This window comes from Rhinichthys klamathensis, unplaced genomic scaffold (genome assembly GCF_029890125.1).
Source record: "Rhinichthys klamathensis goyatoka isolate OS25496 unplaced genomic scaffold, OSU_Roscu_1.1 h1tg000237l_1, whole genome shotgun sequence".
Classification (NCBI taxonomy): domain Eukaryota; kingdom Metazoa; phylum Chordata; class Actinopteri; order Cypriniformes; family Leuciscidae; genus Rhinichthys; species Rhinichthys klamathensis.
In genome coordinates this window covers 1,489,783-1,515,715 of record NW_026606760.1, presented here as the reverse complement: position 1 = coordinate 1,515,715, position 25,933 = coordinate 1,489,783, and the positions used below count along the sequence as shown (strand labels likewise).

Sequence of the window (25,933 nt, the reverse complement as noted above, 5' to 3'; positions counted from 1 at the left end):
ATGATTTTAGCATGATTTGACAGTGAGGTGTAATGGAGCTGGGATAAATCTAAGATGACGTAAGAGTATTATAGGCAGGTGAGCAGAAAGTGCTCAGACTGAACTTTATACAGATTAAAGGAACCTTATACTGATCTCTAACATTCACCTGTAGGGTCAAAGTCCTGGAAATAGTCAGGGCAGTGTTGCTCGGAGGTGATGCCGGCCTCTGTATCGTCCCAACACAACCATCCATCCCAGGTCCTGTTGCACACCGGGCCAGCTGAATATAGAAAAAAGCCCAAAACATTTATTAGTTTCTATGGAGACTGGGAAACCGTAACTTCCTGTTATCATTATCACTATTCTTAGTTATATCCGCCTGTTCCAAAATCTAGTCCCCCATGCACTTTTGGTTTGCCGCAGGCTATGGAGAGTTTTCCAAATCCGTTATTGTTGTGTCTTGTTTAGGATGCTAAGTAGGCAGCCCACTAGGTTTTGGAACAGAGCGAATATTTCACAGCTGTCCTGCCACCCAATGGGACCAAATGCACTCTCCTTAACAATGAATATGAGTCACCTGAGGCTTTTTTGTGTGTTCTTGCTGTACTAATTAGACAAGAATGTATGTCACAGTTTGCAGTGTATATGAGGGGCTTCCTGAAAATTGTATTGAATTATTACTTTTATCATATATTATTACACATTTAGCATGACACATTTAGCTTGACATAATAGTAATGGCTATATGGCTAGACTGGACTGGCTTGAAGCTGCTGTATGTCTTGCAGAATGAATTTCTGTAAAGTAGTGTTTTAACATTGAAAAAAAAAATCATCCTTGTCAGGATACAGGATCTTGTCAAAACTCTAATATGTACAGTGTCTATACCTCTACTTGGTATGACGTCTTGATTGTTGTCCTTCATGATCTTCTGATAGCACTCGAACTGTGCAGTCACAATCTTGTTTCTGGTAACACTGATGTCATGGTACACATTTTGAGGATGTTGTTGCTGGCTTTCGTTCACCTCAGGACTGGCTAGAACAATGAACTACAAACAGCAGGCACATTAAAAAGTAATATCTAAGAACAGGCTAATTTCACAAGCTTCTTTGATGAGATGTAAGTGATAGGTACATGTAAAATACTGCCTTGTGTGGTTGTTTCTTCAATTATAGGCACTATAGAGTTTCATGCTTTGTGGAAACTTTTACCATGTTTTTTAAATGTATAGATTGTATTGTTTTTCCTGCCCCAGACTCTAAAAACAACTGTTGTTGAAACATATGCTAAATAACTCATCTAATCTGTCCAAGGGCCAGATTTACTAACAGCTTGCGCCAGCGCAAACCCTCTTTTGGCATTACAAAACTACTGTCAGGATTTCCTAAACAAACGCAGTGAAAAATTAGCGCTGAAAAGGTGTGGACACAGTTGTTTTTGCGGCTGACCTTATTGCATTGCATTTGTAGGAGTTTCCCTTTCAGACGCAACATTTTATGGGAGGAGAGTACTTAAACGAATCACGCAAGGTGATTTACTAAGGTTTGCGCTAGTCAATTTACTGGTATTTGCGCCATTATTTACCACCCAAAAACGCATGTCTTAAACCAGGCGCTAATTTGCACTGCTCTAGGTAGATTGCGTTAGTCATTATGGAAATGATCCGGCTGCATCTTGTGTTCTTTCATTTGCACGTCGTCAATAGATCACACGCAGATCTTTCCACTCCCATCTGCGCTTTTTTTGCAATTGCGCTCTCACGCTAATTTGCCCTGTTTAGTAAATCTGGCCCCTAATCTCTTATTTGTTTTTAACACTTTCAGTTACACATAATGTACCATTATGAGACATTTACTCATCCAAGACATTACCCTATATTGTAATAGAGAGCTGCAGGGATGACATATTTTTGTAGGCCAAAACCCGGAAATGAGTTAGAATTTTAGCACTCCGCTTCCATCGTCCTGAGGTCAATGGGGTGTTTGGTTAAATGCCTATAATAAGGTTTGTAACACAAGCTCAAGATATTTTCATGTTTTATTCTACAACATTAAAAACATCAGTAATACCCCCAGATGATTTTTAATTTTTTTTAACTGTCTTGAAAAAGGCATTTGCTAACAAATGGCTAAATGGCACCACAGAGGTTGTCAAACGTCAACCCCCTGAACAGGTAAACTCATCTACTCACTAGTCTGCTTTTACATCCTCATTGTGTTTATAATCACACTCTTGCAAATTATTCTAACTGTTCTAACATATGACAATGTTTTTTAAAGGTGCTCTATGTAACTTTTCTACTAAAATGAATCCTTTTTTTATTGCCTGTGTGTGAAGGGGTTGTAATCACACATTAAAATGATCCACTTGTCGAGTTTTGCTATTACCTCTGAAGGCCAGTATTCCTATTTCTATGTGAAGTCTCCGGGTCGGATTTACCGCGAAATCCAACGGATGTGACGTGCATGCGCGCTCCCGAGCCTCTCTCCTTATATACAGTCTATTGTAGACGGTCAGGGAGTTACGTCCGGTTAAAGGCGCACGTTTTTCGGCTTATATCTCAGTCAATCTTTGATCAATATTCCCAAGACTCTAATCGTTCGTAGTGCTGGACGGGGCCTTTCGAACGAGCCCACCCCCGAGGTCCAACTCGCTCCCCGAGTTATAGCCGTTCGAAATCGGGGGTCCCAGCGAACCGCGATCCGGTAGGGGGCGTCCCCGAGGCCCGCCACTCTAGCGTTCGGGCAAGGGTTCCCCTGGGACCTCCTCCCCCGAATTTGAGCTCTCTGGCTCTTTGCGTTCCAGAGATACGAGCGATTTTCTTCTGAGATCGTGACGTCACCGGCGTCCGCAATTTTGCAGCGCGCCCGATGGTTTTTTGCTAATATCTCAGCGAAAACACCACCAAAAACTATGGAACTTATATGGTTCTTTTCAGCTCAACTAGATGGTCCCAACGAGCTCGTCTAGTATTCGCCGAGATATTTGCGTAATAGGCGGTATTGTCTATGAGTTCGAGCACGAGCACTCTTGTAAAATTTGGTTGCAATCTGAAACGTCACCACTAGAGGCCGCTAAAAGTTACATAGAGTAAAGTAAAGACTGAAAGAGTTGATGGAAGCTAAATGGACGTGACGTTGAAATAATGTGACGGTGGTGTAGTTTGTTTACAGCCTACGTTTAGCTTTTTACTTCTACAAAACTTGTAAGAACCACACACTTTTGTTGGTCACAGAGCTTATTTTCTGCAATAATATAAAAGCCACTGGAAAAATCCTATTGCGTCGAGGGAACCAGGTTGATGCTTACTTTCGGGTTAGCCTACAAAATACGTAATAACTGTAGCACTTTATATTTTAAAGGTACAGATATCTTATAGATGTTTATAAAAATCATGTGGCAAATAATCTTTCACCTCAGTGACAGATCCCAGCAGAAACAGACAAATCGTCCAGTCGCCAGCTTTCATCTTCTTTGGCATTTCCAGTGACCCACTATCGATCTGCAAGGAAGGTAACGTCAATAAAACACTGTGCACAGTTCTAAGGGCTCTTAAACTGTTACTGACACAAACAGAAGTAGGCCTACTTGTCTTCTTTTCTAGCCTATTGCAAACATAGACCCACACTCACCACGCATAAACATGCAGACATATGCACAGAATATACATACAGAAAACTCTATTGTCTCTGATGGTTACTTCAGTTCTTGTAGCATCGATTAAGAACATGTGGAAGTTAGGCTTGTACAATGTAACTATATGTAATTATATGTTCACACTATATAAACACTTTTTTCAATGTTTTTGTGTGTTGATCCAAATTAATCGTGAAATCAGAGTTCTGTATAAATTCACTGAAAACTGATTCACATCACTTGCCCTGTGTCTAATGGGCAAATTAGTCTAATGAGTCTAATAAAATCATTGTTGCTTAATTATATCGCCAGCAAAACCATTGTGAATAGCTTGAATATTCACTACTGAGCCCTAGAAGGGTTATTTTTCAGTTTGTCAGGTCACATACTGTACATGCACTTTAACTTAGATTTGGGGGTTTCTTTAAAACCCAGTGAAGAACGGTTTAGAAGAACGGACTCTCACAATACACTTATCTATTGCTAAAAAAAGAGTTGCTAATGTGGAGCAAAGATCCCTGATATTACTAAATAATGTCCCCTGACTGCTCACATTGGAAGGTATGGCATGTCTTCAAATCTGTTTGGACATGCGCTACTCATTGGGTCACACTCTTGCAGGAGAGTGGGGAAAGCAAAAAGGGGGTATTTCAAATTAGAAACAGATGGTGAAAACCAGTCATAATGTTGCTCACAATGCAGCATGTCATGAAACTGCACAGGCAGATTCCAAGGACCACTGCTTGTAGCTGCGTCATTGGCTGTAGCTGAAATAATAGTGTTTACTTTTCCATTCGAGGGAATAAACATGCAGGATAGAGCCTTTGTGAGTCATTCTGCAGGCTGGTTGCACCGATACTGATATCCGCACTGTGTTATCTTCTGTGGATATCTGCACTACTTGAACAAACAGCTATTTTTCCCTTGCCAGTGCAGCCCTTTGAGTACATCCAGATGGGAAATGTATGTGTCTTATGGTCATTTTAACTGATTGAGTTTGAAACCGATAAATCAAGTACTCAGGGGACGAGATAAGGTGGAGCAAGTTCAACCTGTGCTTCTCTATAAGATGTGTCAACATCAATATAGTTACATATTTTGAATGCAATAACATCCTGTACTGTACAATCTCTAAACTTGATACAGTTTTCAGAGCTTTACTACCCTTGACTTAGTCACTGTGTACATTGCTGATGCAAGTTGCCATCTTTCTCTAACCAATGATGAGATCACAAGGTTTAACTAAAATACCACCATAACAATTAAATCACATTATTTAGAAGAAGCACCTCATTTATGTGTTCGACACCCACTTTTATCAGTGGGAAATGTTGAAAAAAATCACGCAATCAGTGTGTTTAAATAATCAATCAATCAATCACTGATTAACATGGTTAATTTCTACAGGAAATTTAACTTGATGAATAAGGAAACAGCACTTCCATATTTTTATTTTCGTAGTAGTGCTAGAGGTCTATTATTACAGTATGTATGTGGGTGTGTGAGAAATAAAATCTGAATTATTATTACTATTATGAATTATTGCCATTTGTTTGTTTCCTAGTTTTAGGTAAATCTTGGCCACATAGTACTAGTGTGTTCCCTTGTTTTATGTAAACTATAATGAGAACTCTTATGATAACTATTAGTGTCCACACCAATGGCCAATAATTTTCTGTTTATTCTAGCTTGCATAGTTTTGTTTTATTAACATAAATGCAATGCACACTTTTAAAGTTGGATGGAATATGACTGGCTATCACTATGTTAAAATGCACACTCATAATGCGATTATAATGAGATTTAGGTTATATAGCAATTAAAGTCCCTCATGTTTCCCTCCCACTTTGATCAAATTGATGCGATTAAGCTCATAATCATAGCAACCATAATGATAGTAAAATATGTGGCGTATGCCGATTTTAATCGCAATTAACAGACATGTGTAAACACTTTAATTGCATCTATTTCGCTCTGAGCAAAGTGTGCATTTGTGATGACGTTGTCATGCGTAGATTCATAAACATGGCAGTAAAGAAGACCACATTTTGGGGGTGCTTAAGAAACTGAGTTCATGTTGACAACGTTGCGTGACATGAATATAATGCAGTATATTGATGGTCAGAAAACAACGAAATGAAGACACCTGTAGGCACGTCACCGAAAAAAATTCAATTCATCCATAAAAAAAGGTTTTGCATTTGACGCAAATAGATTAAAACTGTGGCCAGTAACACGCTCACTGAATGTGAGTTGAGGTGTGTGAATAATGGCGGTAAAAAATAACCACAATTCTTAGCGAAAAGTCATGATAATGAAAATTTCATGTAACAAGAGTGAAGAGGTTTACTCGTCTCATGTAAACATCTTACTGTGATTAAAGTTCTTTCTCTGGTTTTTGGAAATAATCCCATTATTGGTGCACATGTAAACATAGTCAGTGTTAGAGTTACTTTATGGCTATTATTATTATCGTTCTTTATTCTGACTTATGAAACATACTTCCTGTTACATTCCACATCCTCTTGTTTTATGCTCATGAAACACTTTACATTTATATTAAAACACCATTTTGTAGTACACAATTGACCTAAAACGAGGGGGAAATATTTATTTATACATTTTTTGTATTGTATTATTTTATTGTAGTTAAAATAATATAACTTTTCAGCAAGTCAGCAGAAGAAATTCTTTATGTGTGTTCACAATATCTTTTCCCCTGGATGTTATGAGGTTCTCCGTACATACTCTCCATGGCTAGAACAAATACTGTGGTAAACGTGTCAATGAATTTCTTTCAAGGCCCCAATATACAGTACTCACAGTGGAGCTCTTTTCATTCTTTTATCTTGGGGGTAAAAAGAAGTAAGCCTGGTTCACACTACATGATTTTAAAACGTCGGGCTGAACTGTGCGGTTCACACTACATGACTTGCTCTCTGTGAAATCAGGAGTGTTCAAGTTGTTGAGCTAGTTCACACCACACGACACAACGTGATTGATCCACAACAGGAGGTAACGCACTAAACGAGTTGACAACAACTCTGTCACCCAACGATTCTATCTTGTCTACAAACCACGTTTTGTCACGAAAAATCACGCGATAAAACGAACCGGAAATGACGCGAAACAGCACGCGCGCCAATACCCAGCGAAGAAGACGAAGAAGAACACAACACGCGAACATGCCTTGCTCTGATTGGCTGTAGCTCATGACATCACGTGAGCTTGAGTCGCGCGACAGCTCTGGATATCTAGCATGCTAGATATTTTTCTGGGCTCGGCGACGCGTCTGCTAGGCGTCTGCGAGCGTCTTTGAAGCGTTGTTGGCTCTTTCATACTAACAGATTGGCGAGCGTTCATCGCCCGCTAATCCCCCGCGATTTGCACGCGATAACACCCTGACCTGTCGGCGAGCTCAACGATTTGCAAATCGGGCTTAAAATCATGTAGTGTGAACTAGGCTTTAGCGGTATACTGTTAGTGAACAGTGGAAGAGTGTCTCTTACAACTTGATCCTGCTGATCCAGGAACATGACTGGGTAAATCACGGTGACCGAGCAGAGCACACCTTCCTATTGCGTAATCGCCACGTACCAACGGAAGGTGTTTACCAGCCGGAGCAAAAGTTTCTGCAAAGTTCGCTTTGGCAAGCTGTTTCGAACTACAGAAACGAACTCCAGACAAACTTCGTTTTGGCCTGATTTTGTTCAAAATTATGTCACACCAGTTCGTTATTCGATTTCGCTTGAACGTATATAGGTGTCTTCACTTTTGCTCTGATCTGAATACATTTGTGTTGTAGTCATTGTACAAGTTAAATAGTTCCCCCTTTGAAACCCTTTGTGTCACATCAAGTGTAGAGCAATTGAGAATGAGCAGGAAATAATCAAGGGCTAAGTGCACGCACACTCCTCTGAGTAATGACCGATTATCTCCAACCTTACTCTTCCGAACGGAAATCCAATAACGCTTCCTTAAATTACACTGGTTGGGGCTATTAGTCATACGCGAAATTAATACCATTTCTTGCCAACATGCGGTCTAATAAATGACTGAGCGTTCCAAACTATGCTGTGTGTGTGTTAGCTTATTAGTGTTGCAATCGATAGACAAAAAGGTCACTTTGTAGGTCAGGCAATCTCCCTCATTGGTATAAAGACTTTGACGTGCGTGTTCCTTAATTCGGCGGAGCAGATCATCGTACTCGCATGTTGTTAAGTCTGTTTTATTTATATGAAAAACCAATAGTGAGTCCACTGTGATTTACTATTATTTATATGATTTATTATCCACTATTATTTATTCTACAGCAAAGACAATATACACTACAATTCAAAACTTTGGCGTCAGTAAGATTTTTTTTATTTTTTTTTAAAGAAATCACTTATTCAGCTGTATTCAGCAAGCATGCATTAAATTGATGTGACAGTAAAGACTTATAATGTTTCAAAACATTACTATTTCAAATAAATGCTGTTCTTTTGAGCTTTTTATTAATCAAAGAATACTGGAAAAAATGTATCACAGTTTTCATAGACATATTAAACAGCACAACTGTTTTCAACATTGAAAGTAAGAAGAAATGTTTTGTGAGCATTTTTTATCGAGAAAAAAAAAGCAGCCTTGGTGAGGGAAAAACAAAACACAATATTGACCCTTAAAATGTTGAAGGGTATATATTAAAGTGCTCTAAACACTGTGTACTTGTGTATAGATTTGTAAGAAATCTTTCTTTCAGCTTATCGCACACTTGTTTTGAATGCAGTTGAAGCTAGTTAACATCCTACAGTGACCAAAGGATGTTTACTTGCTGACCAAGTTCCTTCTAAGCTTTCACAATTACCTTTTCCTATTTTCAGAATAACCACAGCTTGCTCAGAACTCCCACAATGTGATCCGTGGAGATTAGACTTATCGCTCAGATATGCTCGGCACAGACCCAGTGGCACGTCTGTTGATGTAAATATGAACGAATTTGTATTAATCTCATTTCCATTAGAGATGCAAATGTAAACATTGCTACTGTGCACTCAAGATAAACACTCCTTAAAATATATTGAATTGAAATCCTAGAAATTTATGTCATTTATTTACTTATTCTAATGTTATTCCAAACTCAGTTGCTGCTATTTTTACATGGAAAACCAAAGGTGAGAAACAAAATCTTCAGAATTTCTCCTTTTGCTTTTACTTCTTTCTTTAGCATGTGTTTTGGAACAGACCAATTATTCCTGTCTAGACCCAACGATTTGTTTTATATGTGACATGAAGGGTTTTAAGATAAGTTTGACAACTGACTGCATATTTCAAATATAATTGATCTAGAAACACATAACCGTAAAGCATTTTCTTTCCTGAGAAGTGTTATTTTAGTATTACTTATGTACTATTTGTTTATTATTATTTTAATATATTGTATGTATTAATATTTTGAATCAAGTATTATTTTTTTTACATTTTTATATTTTCATTTTAATTTTAGATTTAGTAATTTTGTTTTTTGCTTTCATAATTTTCATTATTTTTTAGTATTAGTTATTCTTTTTTTTTTTTTTTTTTATATTCTTGTTTCTTTAGTACTTCAACTTGTTTTATTTCAGTTAGTTGCCAAGTGCTTTTTACGTTTAAACTTTATTCTTTTAAGTTTATAGCTTATCTGATTATTTGAGCTTTATTTTAATTAATTCATAGTTCACTTTTAGTTAACAATAACAACAGTGCTCCTAAATGCAACACATTCTTTCTTGTAACTGGCAACTCTTGCAAAAAAAAATCTGCAACAAGACCATGATCTAGAAAGCAACAGCTGTAACCTGTCACCTGATTTGTACATAACAGCCCCAAAAGCCCATAGGTGCAGTTCACTCCTTTACACACTTACTCCACAACCTTTTGTCAGGGCACCTCAAACCCTTAGATGATCCTTTCATGTCATTCCACTGTTGTGGATTTTTCTGTTAGCTGTAGCTGATGTGTATTAACTGAAAATGAAGCCCACATTGGCTCACTGCCTTGGGTACAACCAGATATTGAGCTTTACAAAGCGAATCATAATGAAGTCATGCAGATGCTGGTGATTCTGTCAGAGTAAAAGCTGCTCTGAATTGTCTTGGAAGGTTGAAGTAGGTGGGTGGATTGTAGCACAAGATATTAGAAAATGCCAAGCTTTTACTTCCTCTGATACCCGTGCCCTTCCACATCCCTGAACAACTATCTGTCACATACAACAACTAATACGACATATATATATACAGAGACCATTTTTGTTAATGCTGCAAGTGAAATTTATGTAATCCGGATCATATTATTTTTCTTTGCTTAGATTTGTTCATGGTTTTAAAGTATGTTGGCATGTTGCACAACCTGTTCATGTTGGCAATTGTACAATTTTATTAGATTTTATTAGTGTAATAGATGAATTTGGTTCAAAATATTGTAGAGTTTGATTTTTTTCATCCCCGGTCTTTGAAGTCAGCAGTAATTTGAAGTATTTTTACATTGTTAAAGATAAGAAGCCTATTTATGTTGCTATTCTAACTACTCACAATTATACAGTAAATACCTTTCAAAAGTTTGGGGTCGGTAAAAGTTTTCTTATGTTTTTGAAAGAAGTCTCTATGCTCAACAAGGCTAGCTGCATGTATTTGATAAAAAAATCAGTAAAAACGGTCATATTTTGAAATAGTATATATTTTTAAAATAACTGTGTTCTATTTTAATACATTAAATAGAATTCCTGTGATGCGAAGCTGAATTTTCAGCATCATTACTCCAATCTTCAGTGTCACATGATCTTTCAGAAATCATTCTAATATGCTGATTTGATGCGCAAGATTATCATTAATGTTGAAAAACAGTTGTGCTGCTTAATATTTTTGTGGAAACCGTGATAAAAAAAAATCTGGCTTCTTCAATGAGAAAGTTCAAAAGAACTGTATTTATTTGAAATATGTCTTTTGTAACAATGGAAAAGTCTTTACTGTTACTTTTGATCAATTTAATGTAGCCTTGCTGAATAAAAGGTTTCATTTCGTTTTATTATTTGCATTTAGCATTTTTTTTAAGGATAGATCTGAGATCCATTTTTGAGAACCACTGTTGCAATATAATGCAAACACAAGCTTGTCATGTTTGTTTTCTATGAATTAAACACAGTAAGGTTATCTCAATGTCACATCATGATGGTTTCAACAATAGCAGCTATTATAATGCAGTCACAATTTGAGGGATTATGTTTACTTGAGCATCAGGTTCGTCTAGATAGCAACGGGATATTACAAAATAGGGTGTGAAATCATACACTGTAACTCAATCTGAGGAATATACAGTACCAGTACTGTAATTTAAAATAGAACCAGGGAGTATGAAAAAAAGCCTATAAAAAGTAGTACAGCATTAAGCAAAAAAGTATGAATGTTTTATTTAGACTGAAAGCTACACCAGCATCTGTCAAATCAGGGCAGCAAATTGCTGTTATGAAACACAGAGAGTAACTACCTGGAAACATCTGCCAAATGTTGATTCTTGGTAATGTGATCTGACCCTCCCTTTCCTGCCCCAGCATAACACAGCTGAACATGCAAAACTGCAGGGGTGACCATTATCCTCTAGTGTGGCTACTGATACAAACAGCCCAAGGAGAACAGAAATAAAACAGGACGGCAAAGCTGTTCATTCATATACAGTTACAAATACACACATTTAAAAATAAAACCATCACAAGCTGCTCCAGAATAACACCTGCAGAGTAAATACATATTTTAAGCTATTTCAGGGTTCAAACCATAATCCATCCCCTGAGTGTTTCCACTGTTTTTCATGACTTGCTCTTAAGTGTCTGGATACAGATGCATGTTATGATGGATCATTTGAAAACTATCATTTTGGAAATGCAGGGGCGAATTTACTAAATAGCTCAACCAGCTAATTGCTAAATAACTGATGTGCAGTATTTCTTTGGTGAACTGAATGTTAAACAACTCATAAAATGCATGTGAATGAAGTGGTATCAGCTGGCACAATTTAGATATTCAAGTGTTTCGCTAACAGCGTATTGTAACTTTTAGGGCCCTATCTTGCACCCAGCGCAATTGACTTTGTACACCGACGCATGTATCATTCCTATTTTTCACCCGACGCACAGCGGACTTTTCCCTCCACAGACACACGTCGGTAAATTAGGGAATGAACTTGCTCTCCCGGGAGCGGTTCAGCGAAAAGAGGAGGCGTGTTCCGGGGCAAACGTTCCCTGGTGCTATTTTGCAGTTTCCAGAAAACAATTCCACCACTGATCAGGAAAAACCTATAGTCTAAAGTCAGTGGCGCGTTATTCAGATGCTATTTTAAGGGCGCATGCTTGGCCATAATGTAGCGTGTGCACAACGCGCATAAAATTTGCTTCTCTCATCTACACAGACGCAGCAGTTCCCATTTTTGCAAGGAAAAATATCAACAAACGAGGGAAATCATTGTAGTGTCCATAAAGATGTGAAAAAATAGGCATAAATCTAGCTTACACATTTACCCAAATTATTATACACCTGTTTATCCAGAGCTAATTTGGGTGGGTTTCTCCCATCCCCATACAATGTCACTTCTCTGTCTTTTACGGCCCTGATGAGAACGTCTGTCTCCTCGGCTGTGAGACGCTCCTGGCGTGCGCCTGGCAAATCCGCCATTATAATAGCAATCCGCCATGGAACAAGCGCGCCTGCTTTTAAAGGGAATGTGAGATGACGCTCTGATTGGTTTATTTAATGTTACGCCCAAACCACACCTATGAGTAATGTAGCTACTTCAGACCAACCCATTTTAGATTTGCGTCGGGCGCAAGAGTCATTTATCCCGCCGGTATAATAGAAACAGCGCCCGAGATCCGCCCACAAAGTTACTTGCATTTCGCGTTTGATACTTGCGTTTCAGATTGTTAAAATAGGGCCCAATGTGTTTAACATTGGTAGTGTTGGGAAAGTTACTTTTAAAAGTAATGTGTTACAATATTGCGTTATTCCCTAAAAAAGTAACTAATTGCGTTACTTTTTATGGGTAATGCATTAAGTTACTTTTATAAAACGGTTAGTTCCAATCCTTGATTCTGATTGGTCAATAGCTGTGCTTTATTCATGATAAAACATGGCTATGACCGCTTCACCCAACGGTTCTATTTATCACTGCGCAACACCCTTAGCAACCACCCGTATCAACATAAAATGAAACAAAGTTGGAGAACGATTCCTATGTTGTTTTTATTTCAGCTTTCATGCATATTACACATTGGAACGTTGTTGCTGTTCACGGTCAGGGACTATTTTTTTTCTAGCGGAAGGAAGGCTTTTAGTGATTTTACTTCATGAAAGTTGCACTAATACATATTTTTTTTACTTTTATATTTTTATTGTGTGGTAAACGTTTTATAAAAGCAATAAGGTACTCAAAGCTAGTGCTGTATCGTGAATAAGTCACGGCTGAAGGGGTTGCAGGCACTCCGCTCCACTAACAACGCCCTTCAGCCATGACTTATTCACGATACAGCACAGCCTCTCGAACCTTATTGCTTAATTAAGTTGCCTTTTCTCACATGGGCTTTTTAATAACAAACAAAAGTTCTAGTTCTCGCAAATGTAAAGGCCCTTTCACATTAATAGTAATATGAATAAGCCTCAGACTGAAGGAAATACAAATTCATGCCTGTACAGTAGAGGGCTTAGCTCAAACAAACCTTTCAGCTCTGCTGCCATTCTGGATTGCAGAAAAAAGGATGCAGGAGAAGAAAGTTCAGGGCTGTGTTCGAAATCGCCTCCTATACACTCATTCACAATCCCCTACATTATTCCTATTCACATAGTGAATGAAAAGGAGTGAGTAAATGAGTGAAGGGCTTCCGCTTTTGCATAGTTTGTGCTTGCTGTTTAACCCTCTGGGGACCAGGGTGTTTTTGGGGCCCTTGGGATGTTTTGACATGCACTGACATTTGTGCTGTTTTCAGTTATTTATAAACATGTTAATGGCAAAGGTGTAAATTTACTCTATATAGACGGGGGCTACCATGATATGTGAGCAACATGTATGTACATGTTTGTATTTTTAAGAGAATAATGTTTATGCGTGGTTATTGAAAAAAATAAAAATGAAAGTTGCTGAAATAAGACCACAAAACACATATTGATTATTTCTTCACAAGACTTTTGAAAATTGTATCACATAGTCTAGAATATTTGCTCCAAAACTATGTGAGAATCATCCTGACTACTCATTCAGATAAGTCAATAAAGTCTTTTAGAATGTGTATGACGTGTTTTGTTTGAGAAAGCTTTATGCAGGAGGCTTGATCTCTCATTAATATGTGTGGCATTCCACACCTGAGAAAGACAAAGACCCTCCCATAATGGCCCTATTAGGTGCTATCAGGCCATATCATTATCAGGAGCCTTGCACAAAGAATGAGGAGATTTAAAAAAGAATGGCTTTTAGATTGTTTGGATTCATTTACAACACACACACACACACACACACACACACTGCTTAGAATAAGTGAACACGCCCATGCTAAAGTTGACTAAAAAGAGGAATAAAAAATCTTAATGCCTTAATTAAAAAAATGAGGAAAACTCCAACCTTTAGGGACATGAATAATGTCCTTGAATTCTTTGTGAATGAATAATGTATCGCAAATAATTAAATGTTCTTCTTTAAAATACAGGGTGCATACGTCTGGACACTTCTATCACACACCCTTCACCATATAGACATGGTTTTATTTCAGTTCAAAGTTAGAGTTGGAAACATCTTGAAAAGAAAATAGTCTTTTTCCATAAATGTCTTAGTTTGATCATACATATTTCAAAGTTGAGGATTCATTATTTTGATATAGCTTGCATTGGAACAAACACTTTAACATCTTAGTTGATTAGTTTATTGACAAAACATACTATATATTTAACATATGAGCAGAAATTCCTAACAAAAGCTTATTTGATGTCTATTTTAGAGTAAAAACTTTATCCAAAACTAGTCGAAATGTTGTCTTTTATTTAGTCTGTAACAGTGCGTATCTGTGCGTTCATTCATTAATTCATTCACACACACACACACACACACACACACACACACACACACACACACACACACACACACACACACACACACACACACACACACACACACACACACACACACACACACACACACACACACACACACACACACACAAACATGATTCACATTTAAACAGTATGCTATTTTTCCGTTTACAGACACTATCGTTATTCTATATCGCGATTAGAACAAAGCACTTGCATAAAACACTTACTTCTCAGCTGAATCTGTTGCTCATCCTCGAAGTGAAAATAAACCAGCACTTGTTCTGTGGTAAATGTCCCAGGATTGTTCCTCATATAGCCGCGCAAGACGACAGTAGATTAATCTGACTAAAAAATATAGTGTTTTCAGAGTTTATGGGCGTTAACGCGTCTCAATGTGTTGCTTCACATATTTGCGTTTGAATAGCGTGTGCTCTCCATGGGCGTGTCACATTACCAGAGATAATGAGCTGAGAGAAAGATAATTAGAACGGCTGACACGTCTCTCTTTTTATATAGATGACATAAACGGAGAATATTTATTTTAGTTTTGAATCGGATCATTTAAAAGTACAAACTCAAATGATTTAAAAGATATATTGCTTATGGCTGGGTGAATAGTATTAGCTGAGTTGTGTTGAAGATTAGAGACGTGCTCCAGAAAAAAAGTTCACGGTGACGGAGAGGCAGAACGCACACCCTGTTTATTTTCTTTATTTTACAAAAGCACAATATTTTATTTCGATTGTATGTGGGCACATAAAAAAATAGACATTTAACAGATTATTTTGTCATATTTCTTAACTCTATATGAACAGAAATTATGGTAGTACTTTAAGTCTATTTTTCTGCTATGTGAAAAAAAACCCGAGAAAAACGCGCCGGCGCGTTTCTGGTCCCCAGAGGGTTAATAATCATTTGAAACTTAGCAAACTGGCAGCTCCAGTAGTATGAGAAGATTTATCTTGAACTTGGAAACTAGCATGTATAAACCTAAATAAACAATTTAATAATCAATTAAAAATGAATTTTTAGACCTGTATGATATTATGCTGCACCCACATTGGACCATCGGTTTGGAAAATGGATGGATGGATGATTCAGCTTTGAGTTATGATCCACTGTGTATAATTCACAGGGAAAAATGGGTATTCTCTAGCCATTGAGCATACATCGGATGTACACTCATTATTGCAGCGCATTGTGGGATTGAATGAGTGCACTCGATAATGTCCACTATGGTTTCGGACACCACTACAAATGGCTTGTCCCCTCAAATAGTGTCCTATTTAAGGGTATAGCAGGCGATTTCACACAAAGCCCAGCACTCAGCAAAATTACTTCAGCAATAAAAACAAAATATGAAACACAAATGTGATGTTTACCTAAAGTCATTTTTGCTACGGTTGAATTGGGTCATCGAAGGTCATCAGCAAAGATATTGGTTAATAATGTGAGATTAAATACATAACGTATATTTGTGTTATTTAACATTTAATAACTGCAGGTTTGAGTAATTCTGAGTTTGCCTGTTTTTATTCATTTTGAGGAATACTTAATCTGTTTTTGTGCAAGTGAGAAGAGTAAATGCATGCTCACATTTAGTTTCGAACTACAACAACCATCATGTTTACAGCACACCTCTGCATCTGATTTCTCTCAACATTAGGACAGAAGAGGTGTCCGTCAATAAATTGAAAAACAAAGTGATTCAGCTATTTTGTTGTAAGTTTAAAAGTAATGTGTTACTTTACTTGGGAAAAGTAATCTGATTAAGTAACTCACGTTACTTGTAATGTTTTACCTGCAAAAAATAAATAATTTATAAAAAATATGTAATTACCCCTAGTGCATTTCAGTGCATTTAGCACTTGGTTGAGCTGTTTAGTGAATTAGTCCCTGCATTTCCAAAATGATAATTAAATTTTTTTGTGTGTTTTTACTTGATTTGCAGAATTTCTTTGGTGAATTGGATGCTAAACAACACAGAAAATACATGTAAATAAAGTGGTATTAGCTGTCACGATTCAGATATTCAACATTGGCTAAGAATATCCTGTGAAAATATAGCTGTTAAAAACACACTTCTCTCTAGTTTACATAAAATGCATTATTTAAAGCATGCAGCGCAGATGCCCATATGCAAGATAATAACATAGTACCTCTTGCAACGAAGACAGATTTTGTTTAATGAAGCAACCAGGACTAAAACAACTGATTTAGCATATTCTGCAGGAACAGGCTTGTTCAAATAAATCAAAAGGACAGAACAGGCTTCCTTTTATTTCACATGGCTTTTTTTATAGAATGCATAAACAAATTGAGGAGACAATTAAGACTTTCTCAAACCACAGACACAGAACCTCCTGTGATTCTGAATCCAGCAACCAAAATTATTCGATTTACTTCATTGCATGGAAACCTGTCCAATCGCAAGCAAATGTTTCCCCTATATTTTGAAACTAGACAGCTGAAAAAGCTCAGGGGGGAAGCATTAGAGAAGCATTGTGTTCATAGAAGTTCCCAAAGATGTCCTGCTGTGTATAGACAGCTAGTTCTGTGTCTAGCATCTAAAACCACTTCCTCTGCAGACCATTAATCGTGAGTTTTGCCTCTGCAGCCCCACCAGTCTGCGCTCCCAGGATTCCTCTGAGCCATGAAAATAAAACTCGGAACCGGATCATATTCACCCCTATTTTTAAACCCGCAGACCATTCGCCTGTACCCTCCAGGACTAGAGAAGGCATGTGAAAGGTCCTGAACTTGAACTTTAGGAGACTTTGCTGCTTACAGGAGAGAACGGCATCGGAGGGTTCGCACGAATGAGTTATGAAACTCAGGTAACACTTTCGGCAAGCTCTGTGAGGAGCAAACACAAGTGAGAGACTAAGGGAAGGAGCCGGTGAGTGTTAGAATTAGAAGAGGAAGATCCAGATCCACTCCTAAATCATTCAGAGAGAAATGAAATCCCACTTTTAAAGGAAGTGTTTGGCAGACGCATGGTAACCTAACACTGATCCACATGGAAGTGGGTGGGCTTTGACTCATCCACATGCATTGCCAGGATCCCCCGCACTCCGAGTGGTGGCAGAGGCCAGTCAATCTTAAAGCCACTGCCCGCCAACGGCAGTTTGTTTAGTGTATATCAGCGTTAAACACTCATTCTGAATCTCCGTTTATATTTCCACTGTCCGGCAACCCACACAAGCCCTTCATCTCTAGGGTCCATGTTTAAAAATACTACAGCCTCATTCCCTCTGTGTCATCAGCTACATGTATAGCCATGATTAATTATACTGTAGGACAAACCTGGCTGCCAGTATGCATAGGAATATTCACATAATGCTGTTATTTGTAGGCCTTTATATAGCGAAGCGAACCGTTACTAATATCTAGAGTGGAGGTGGCCGATAGCTGATATAATGCCAAAATACAAAGTGGTTCAAAATTCTGAGAAGCACTCCTATTTTGAATTTTTATATATTAATAATCAAAAATTTGATATATTAATAATTATATTTTACATTACCCAAACTGAAACCGTTATGTATCTTTCCAGATCTAAATTATATAAGTACAACAGACCCCACTGTTTATATAAGTATATACACTCACCTAAAGGATTATTAGGAACACCTGTTCAATTTCTCATTAATGCAATTATCTAATCAACCAATCACATGGCAGTTGCTTCAATGCATTTATGGGTGTGGTCCTGGTCAAGACAATCTCCTGAACTCCAAACTGAATGTCAGAATGGGAAAGAAAGGTGATTTAAGCAATTTTGAGCGTGGCATGGTTGTTGGTGCCAGACGGGCCGGTCTGAGTATTTCACAATTTGCTCAGTTACTGGGATTTTCACGCACAACCATTTCTAGGGTTTAGAAAGAATGGTGTGAAAAGGGAAAAACATCCAGTATGCGGCAGTCCTGTGGGCGAAAATGCCTTGTTGATGCTAGAGGTCAGAGGAGAATGGGCCGACTGATTCAAGCTGATAGAAGAGCAACTTTGACTGAAATAACCACTTGTTACAACCAAGGAATGCAGCAAAGCATTTGTGAAGCCACAACACACACAACCTTGAGGCGGATGGGCTACAACAGCAGAAGACCCCACCGGGTACCACTCATCTCCACTACAAATAGGAAAAAGAGGCTACAATTTGCAAGAGCTAGTTGAAGACTGGAAAAATGTTGCCTGGTCTGATGAGTCTCGATTTCTGTTGAGACATTCAGATGGTAGAGTCAGAATTTGGCGTAAACAGAATGAGAACATGGATTCATCATGCCTTGTTACCACTGTGCAGGCTGGTGGTGGTGGTGTAATAGTGTGGGGGATGTTTTCTTGGCACACTTTAGGCCCCTTAGTGCCAATTGGGCATCGTTTAAATGCCACGGCCTACCTGAGCATTGTTTCTGACCATGTCCATCCCTTTATGGCCACCATGTACCCATCCTCTGATGGCTACTTCCAGCAGGATAATGCACCATGTCACAAAGCTCGAATCATTTCAAATTGGTTTCTTGAACATGACAATGAGTTCACTGTACTAAAATGGCCCCCACAGTCACCAGATCTCAACCCAATAGAGCATCTTTGGGATGTGGTGGAACGGGAGCTTCGTGCCCTGGATGTGCATCCCACAAATCTCCATCAACTGCAAGATGCTATCCTATCAATATGGGCCAACATTTCTAAAGAATGCTTTCAGCACCTTGTTGAATCAATGCCACTTAGAATTAAGGCAGTTCTGAAGGCGAAAGGGGGTCAAACACAGTATTAGTTTGGTGTTCCTAATAATCCTTTAGGTGAGTGTATAGTATGTATGTGTGTGTGTGTGTGTGTGTGTGTTTCACATGCATTTTTGAAAGAAGTCTCTTATGCTGACCAAGGATGCATTTATTGTATACATTTTTTTTTAAAACAGTAATATTGTGATCAATTGATATTGGTGTTTAATTATTATTATTAATTACAATCAATATTAATGTTTTTGCCATTTAATATTTTTGTGGAAACTGTGATGCATTTTCTTTCCACATTATTTGATGAAAAGAAAGTTCAATGATCAAAATTTATTTGGAATAGAAATATTTTGTAACATTTATAAATGTCTTTACTGTCACTTTTGAACAATTTAATGCATCCTTGCTGAATAAATATATATTATTATTATTATTAAATCTTTCTTACCCCAAACTTTTGAATGGTAGTGTATCACAGTTATTTTAAATTTCAATCATATTTCACAATATTACTGTTTTTACTGTATTTTTGATCAAATAAATGCAGTTTGGTGAGCATAAGATACTTTCTTTTGATCGGTCAAACTATTAAAGAGATACATGGTACAGAATAATTGCTCTAGGTATAACCTTATGAAACATATCTTACAAATAAACATCACTGACTTTGATGCTGTCACGTTGTGGGTTTTGTGTCTTGTTCCTTGTTCTTGTCTGTCTTGTGATCCTGCCATGTGTCTTGTCTTTGGTTAACCGTCTGATCGTTGTTCACAGGTGTTCCTTGTCTTTTAATTAGTCTGTGTATTTAAGCCCTCATGTTTGCCTTGTGTCTTTGTCTAGTATTGAATGTTTCTTGTCCAGGTTTCTGGTCGTTGTTCTTGTTTCTGTTTCATGCCTTTGTTTGATTATGTTTTGAAGTAAAGTTGCATTTGGGTTCTCAACCAGCTTGCCTCCAGTGGATTCATTCATGACAGATGCTTTGATGTTTGATGATGGAAATAACAGCTAGAGAGCGGGTTGCAATAAAAGGCTTGCCACACTTCAACGCACATAAAATCAAATGAATCCAGAGAGAGGAAATGAAATGGTCCTATTAGCCTGAGTCCAGTTTAATGCCTGAAACAAGACACTGAATCCCTGACTGTAATAAATCTTTTTTTGTTGTTGCATTAATTCAAAGCATCTAATCATGAACTCTGACACCACTGCTAATAAAAAATGCAAGACATATCATCATGGCCTGTCTCACGGTGGAGATGGAGAAAATATTTACTTTGCAAAATGCTCAAGGTTGTTCTGAGCTCACATGCATCGAATTATGTGACCAGTGTGAACAAATTCTATTAATCCAACCAGTGGGACTGTAAAGTCGATTGCTCAAGACGAGCACACTTTTTCACTAATAGCAAAGGATTGTGATAGCTATATTTGCACTAAAACATTTTTTCTGCTCTCCACGTTTCCGTTAAGGGGTGAACCATGGTAATGGCACAGTAACTGAATGCAATGTCGCCAGGGCAGAAACACAGCTTTGTTCCACTGACATTAAATCCTCCTCGAAAGCAGCACTCAACCCTGACAAACACATGCATGCTTTGGGGCTCTGCATAGAGAAGCACATAAAAGGCTCTCAAACAGCGAGGCTAAATAATTGATTACCTTTAAAAAGCATAATCTATGCTCTTTAAGGTATTCTGTGTGGGGATTAATTGGCTTTTTCGTGATCTAAGTTGCAAATCCTCTTTCATTAGGTCCCTTTGCCAGCTATAGCATCCCCAGAGACGAACAGTCACTAACCTTTTAATTTTGCAACATATGCAGCTGAATGGGTAGAACAAATTGTTCATCAGCACTATGAATAAGGTCTGATTTCAAAAATAAGCGATATTAGAGAATGCTTGTCCATGAAAAACTCGCCGCCATAATGCTTGAGTGTGATTGCCAGAGCTTTGCTATGCCATTGTTAAAGTGTTCTGAGTGGTTTTACCATGCTTCTGTGCAGTTACTAGAGTATTCAGAGTGGTTACTATGGCATTGCTAGGTGACTGCTAGTGTATTCTGGTTGATCTATGAAAGCTGCATGGTGGTATTAGCAAAAACTGTGCAGGATTAGTTGCACTCAAAAGTTTAATTTTTATCATAAGAAGTTTGTTCAAATCCCTAAGCACAAGTATGAGCAGTACTAACTGATGCTTGCATTCACAATTTTTTTAGATTAAAAAGCCAAGCAACAGGGATAAGACAGAATTTTGCATGAAATATCTTAGGAATATACTGCATGTCAAACGGAGACTCTCAACGGTGTCATTGCATCATATGAGCTAAATCTGAAAAGATCATTTTAGCATTCTATGCCCCATCAGCTCCACAGTATATCACAAGTGGCTGGTTATGTAACCATGTAGCCAAGAAACACAAATACCAAGGCTATCTGTTGGCTATTAATTATCAAATTTTTTCTCCTTGCCAGGCCCCTTCTGTCAGTAGTGTGGTTAGGTGTCAACAGACCTTGGTATTTCCAGTTACTTCATGATACTGGTATTTTATCTTCTCAGTTCCTGGCACTGATGGGTAGGCTATAAGGTTTTGGAATAAAGATAAAATACAACAATAAGAGCTTACGGTTCTAAGATTGCATGGAAAATAAATAGGTCTGTTTAGAATGCCCAACAAACTAAGTTCGTATCGCATTAATGTTATATAGTTAATTAATGTTCACACACACACACACACACACACACACATATATATATATATGTATAATAGTGCTGCCAAATCGATTAATCATGACATATAACATAAAAGTTTTTGTTTACATAATAGATGTTTGTAGCCTATGCATATGAATATGTATTGTATACGTCTGTGTGTGTGTGTATATACAGTATACACACACATACACACACACACACACACACACACACATATATATATATATATATATATATACACTGTATGTGTTTATATACAGACCCATGCGCACACACACAGATATATATATAATATCAATAGGCTAGGTTAATAATATATAGGCTATACACACACACACACACACACACATCTATTATGCTATTACGTCTATATTTATTATAAACCTTTATGTTAGATGTGATTAATCATATAGCCTATATGCAAACATTATGTAGCCTATATCTACTCCCCCCCCCCCCCCCCCCCCCCCCCCCCGACACTTATGACTACTTAAAATCCAACTTCAAGCGGATTTTGGCATATTTAGATCTTCAGTATTGCGTAATAGTAATGATATTTCTCACTTTTTGTCGACAATGGTGGATAAGTCTTGGATTTGCTAAGTAATCTAGCAGTTAATTAAATGGAACTATAATGCTTGCTTGGCATGCTGGTATTGACAAGCAGTATCGGGTACAGTCATTCTTCATTATATTATAGTCCTACCTATAAATACAAAATAAATTAAAATGATGATAAATTTGTTGGTGCTGCAATCCAGTTTCGGTCATACACATGCACAGATGTGCCCTCACATATTGCATCTCTTTAACTTGAGTTATAAAATTACCGGAACACAAGAGCCAATATCTGAATGATATCTCAGTCCAATACAGACAACCCCGCCAATTATTTCTCAGTTTGAAGCTCTTATTAATTCATAAGAAGTCTGTGAGTCCGCAGCAATTGTTATAACATGACAGCCCGCTTGACTGGAGAGGCTCCAGCAGCACTAAATTAATTCCCTGTCCATATATAATTCACTAGTCGCTCGTCCGTATCAAGCATTTTCTTACCTGTAGATTAAATCCAAGGTGATCAGGAGAGTTTCAGATAAAAAACTAGCGTGCCTTCTTGTTATTTAAAACCATAAACAGTCATTACTTTGCTTTGCGACGTCACGGTGACATATACGCTGTACAATATCAGAGCGCGAGATGAAAGAGCGCACGAGACGCGCAGCGTGTGAATGACGACGGCTGTCAGGCTGGAAGATATTCAGTGTAGTGGCTTCCTGTTACATCATCACTGGTTATCCCCGCCTCGATGGCACATTGAGCATTCCATACACTGTTTGCTTTATGCAATTGTAAATCACAAGATGTAACGTAATATATATTATTGGTATATCCAAACAATTCTAGCTTCTAAAACTAAAAATCTTTTTAGTTTTATTATTTGCTGATACCTTTTTCTTAAACGTACATTTATTTTTCTTAATGTACATTACATTTTATGTTGAAATTTAAAGTTTTATGTCTATTTGATGATGGGATATTTGAGGACACAGTCATTTAGGTAACACTTTATTTGAGTGTCCTCCTTGTTACACGTTACATGTAGGCCTACTTAATATAGTAATAACAGTAAATTAATCATAATTACATGCAACTAACTATAAAGCAAACCCCATTCCTAACCTAAACTCTAAAGTAAGTAGCTGTTGTTAATTATGCACTGTGATTAAGTACTGAGTGATATTAATTACACTGGAACAAGGACACCTTAACATAAAGTTTAACCTTAATTTGAATTTAAAGAATGTATATTCTTATTTTGAAGTAAAAAGTTAGACCCTCTAGAAAAGATGACCCATATAATTTTGGGCCAATTTTCCCATCTCATGACATTTTCACAGAAAAATATGTACACAATAAGTACATTGAATCAAATGTTTTAAATTTTAATAACCTCCACCAGTCAACTAAGAAACATAATGAAAGATCATTCAAATATAACTGTTTAAAAAAAAGTTCAGGTAAAGGAATATTAACAACTGGTAGTGGATTCCAAAATGTCTTCTCAAGAGTAACAGCTCCATCTTGTGTAGTATCTTAAGCATTTTTTTTGTACAAGTCTATCATCAAGTTCTACAATCCTTTTCACAAAAGAATCACTAGCACTCTATTGGTAGTTATGCAGCTATAGAGAGGTGAGATGGTCTTACTGATGATCTGTTAGTCACATTTAGTATATTTTATTATACAATTTTAAGTTTTTTTTAATGCTAGACTCAACTCTCAATGGATTTATCCCTGTGTCCTGGATAAAAGACAGTTATTTCCCTCAAGTCATTACATACAAACAATGGCATAAGTTCAAGGACACAGTGCAAGGGCAGCAAAAGTAAACATTTTGGAGTGTTTACTGTGTATACACATTATAAAAAAACAAAGAATTAGTACAGTATGTTTGAACATTGAGAACAATTTTACAAAAAAAGAAGAAAGGATTTAGAATCCTCAGCAAATATTTATAACTGCCATAAATACAGTGTTAAAATAGATCCATAAGCGCATTGTGAAAAAATGATATGAGTAATTTATAATGTATGTTAATAAGTAAATTTGTCCTTTCTTCCCCATAAAACAATATAGAGTGGAAAATTATGTTTTACACTTAAAATACATAGAATAACTTCATATATGAAGCCAAGATTAAAATCCATTAACTGTAATAATTATATACATGATAATAATGTGTGGGTCAGCAAGATACAATCACATGCTGCTGTCTCTTATTTTCTCGACCACAATACCAAAGCTGCACAATGTGGATTAAAGAGTGGTTTCGCATTTGGTATCATGAAAATATATGTCCTAGACAGATCGGAATAAGATATTTGAGTTCCTCGTCTTTATCCGTATTTGCTTTCTCCGACCGTGATCTGAAAGAGAAAACATTGAACATAGAGAATCAACAATACACATAAATCTTGCTTTACTTTTCACTCTGTCTCTTTGAGCATGCATCATCATCATTATTGACACTAAACTATGCAGTTCTTCTCAATTAAAATATTAAAGGTGCAGTAAGCGATTTCTGGTAAATGCTGTTGATATTTGAAATCACCAAAACAAGCAAGTCCCTACCCAAATGGATCACACCCGTATCTTGATGCCTCCCCCCCACATTCACGTACACGCTATGCAACACAGGCAACGACTATGGCGAAGTCTGCTGTGCCTGCCGCCCGAGGGTATGATGTCATCAATAAGTGAAAGCAGTTTGTGTTACTATGATAATTCAGGTCGAATGTCTGATAGTTATTTAGCTCCTCTACTCCTTCGATGGCAAAGTCATCCCTTCCATCCCAAAAAACGAACACAGTTTTCATGAACTGCTCCCTACATAACACGACAGTCCATGTGGGTTATACAGTATGTTATATATCGATCACTATAAGGGGGACCAAAATACAATTTTTTTATATATGGAGTATGTTATCTCACTGTTCAGACACACTTTGGGAGCCGATGCTTAAAACAGGCAGGAGAGGAGGTTTACACGTTTCAGGTTTTATAATAATAATAATGCATTTGAAAAACCAAGCGAAGATGACAAACGAGTATATTCAAGCAAAAGACAGCATATCTTAGTTCTGTGAAACACAGCAAAACCAACGTTACTCATGTGTCGAGAAGAAATAAAGCAACCTCGGCATCCGTTTTCAGGCTTTCCCGCTCCTTAAAGAGCAACGTGCAGGTTGAATTTATAACTGAATTAATACTTGAT

At 37.3% G+C, this 25,933-nt stretch overlaps 2 protein-coding genes across 5 annotated transcripts in view; both read right to left on the bottom strand.

The window, feature by feature from the left end:
• The window catches only part of calcrla (calcitonin receptor-like a), a 30,767-nt gene extending 7,335 nt beyond the window's left edge, over positions 1-23,432 (bottom strand). Inside the window, exons 1-4 of the mRNA XM_056265654.1 lie at positions 23,215-23,432; positions 3,401-3,487; positions 871-1,033; positions 149-262 (exon numbers count right to left, since the gene is read on the bottom strand). Of these exons, the coding sequence (XP_056121629.1) occupies positions 149-262; positions 871-1,033; positions 3,401-3,466 (343 nt within the window). The 5' untranslated portion in view covers positions 3,467-3,487; positions 23,215-23,432. The remainder of the gene's footprint in view (positions 1-148; positions 263-870; positions 1,034-3,400; positions 3,488-23,214) is intronic.
• A 644-nt stretch (positions 23,433-24,076) lies between these two features.
• Positions 24,077-25,933, bottom strand: part of tfpia (tissue factor pathway inhibitor a) — a 38,482-nt gene continuing 36,625 nt past the window's right edge. For all 4 annotated transcript variants that reach the window (XM_056265672.1, XM_056265670.1, XM_056265669.1 and 1 more), the window contains one exon: positions 24,077-25,085. In XM_056265672.1, coding sequence (XP_056121647.1) covers positions 25,018-25,085 — 68 coding nt within the window. In that variant the 3' untranslated portion in view covers positions 24,077-25,017. The remainder of the gene's footprint in view (positions 25,086-25,933) is intronic.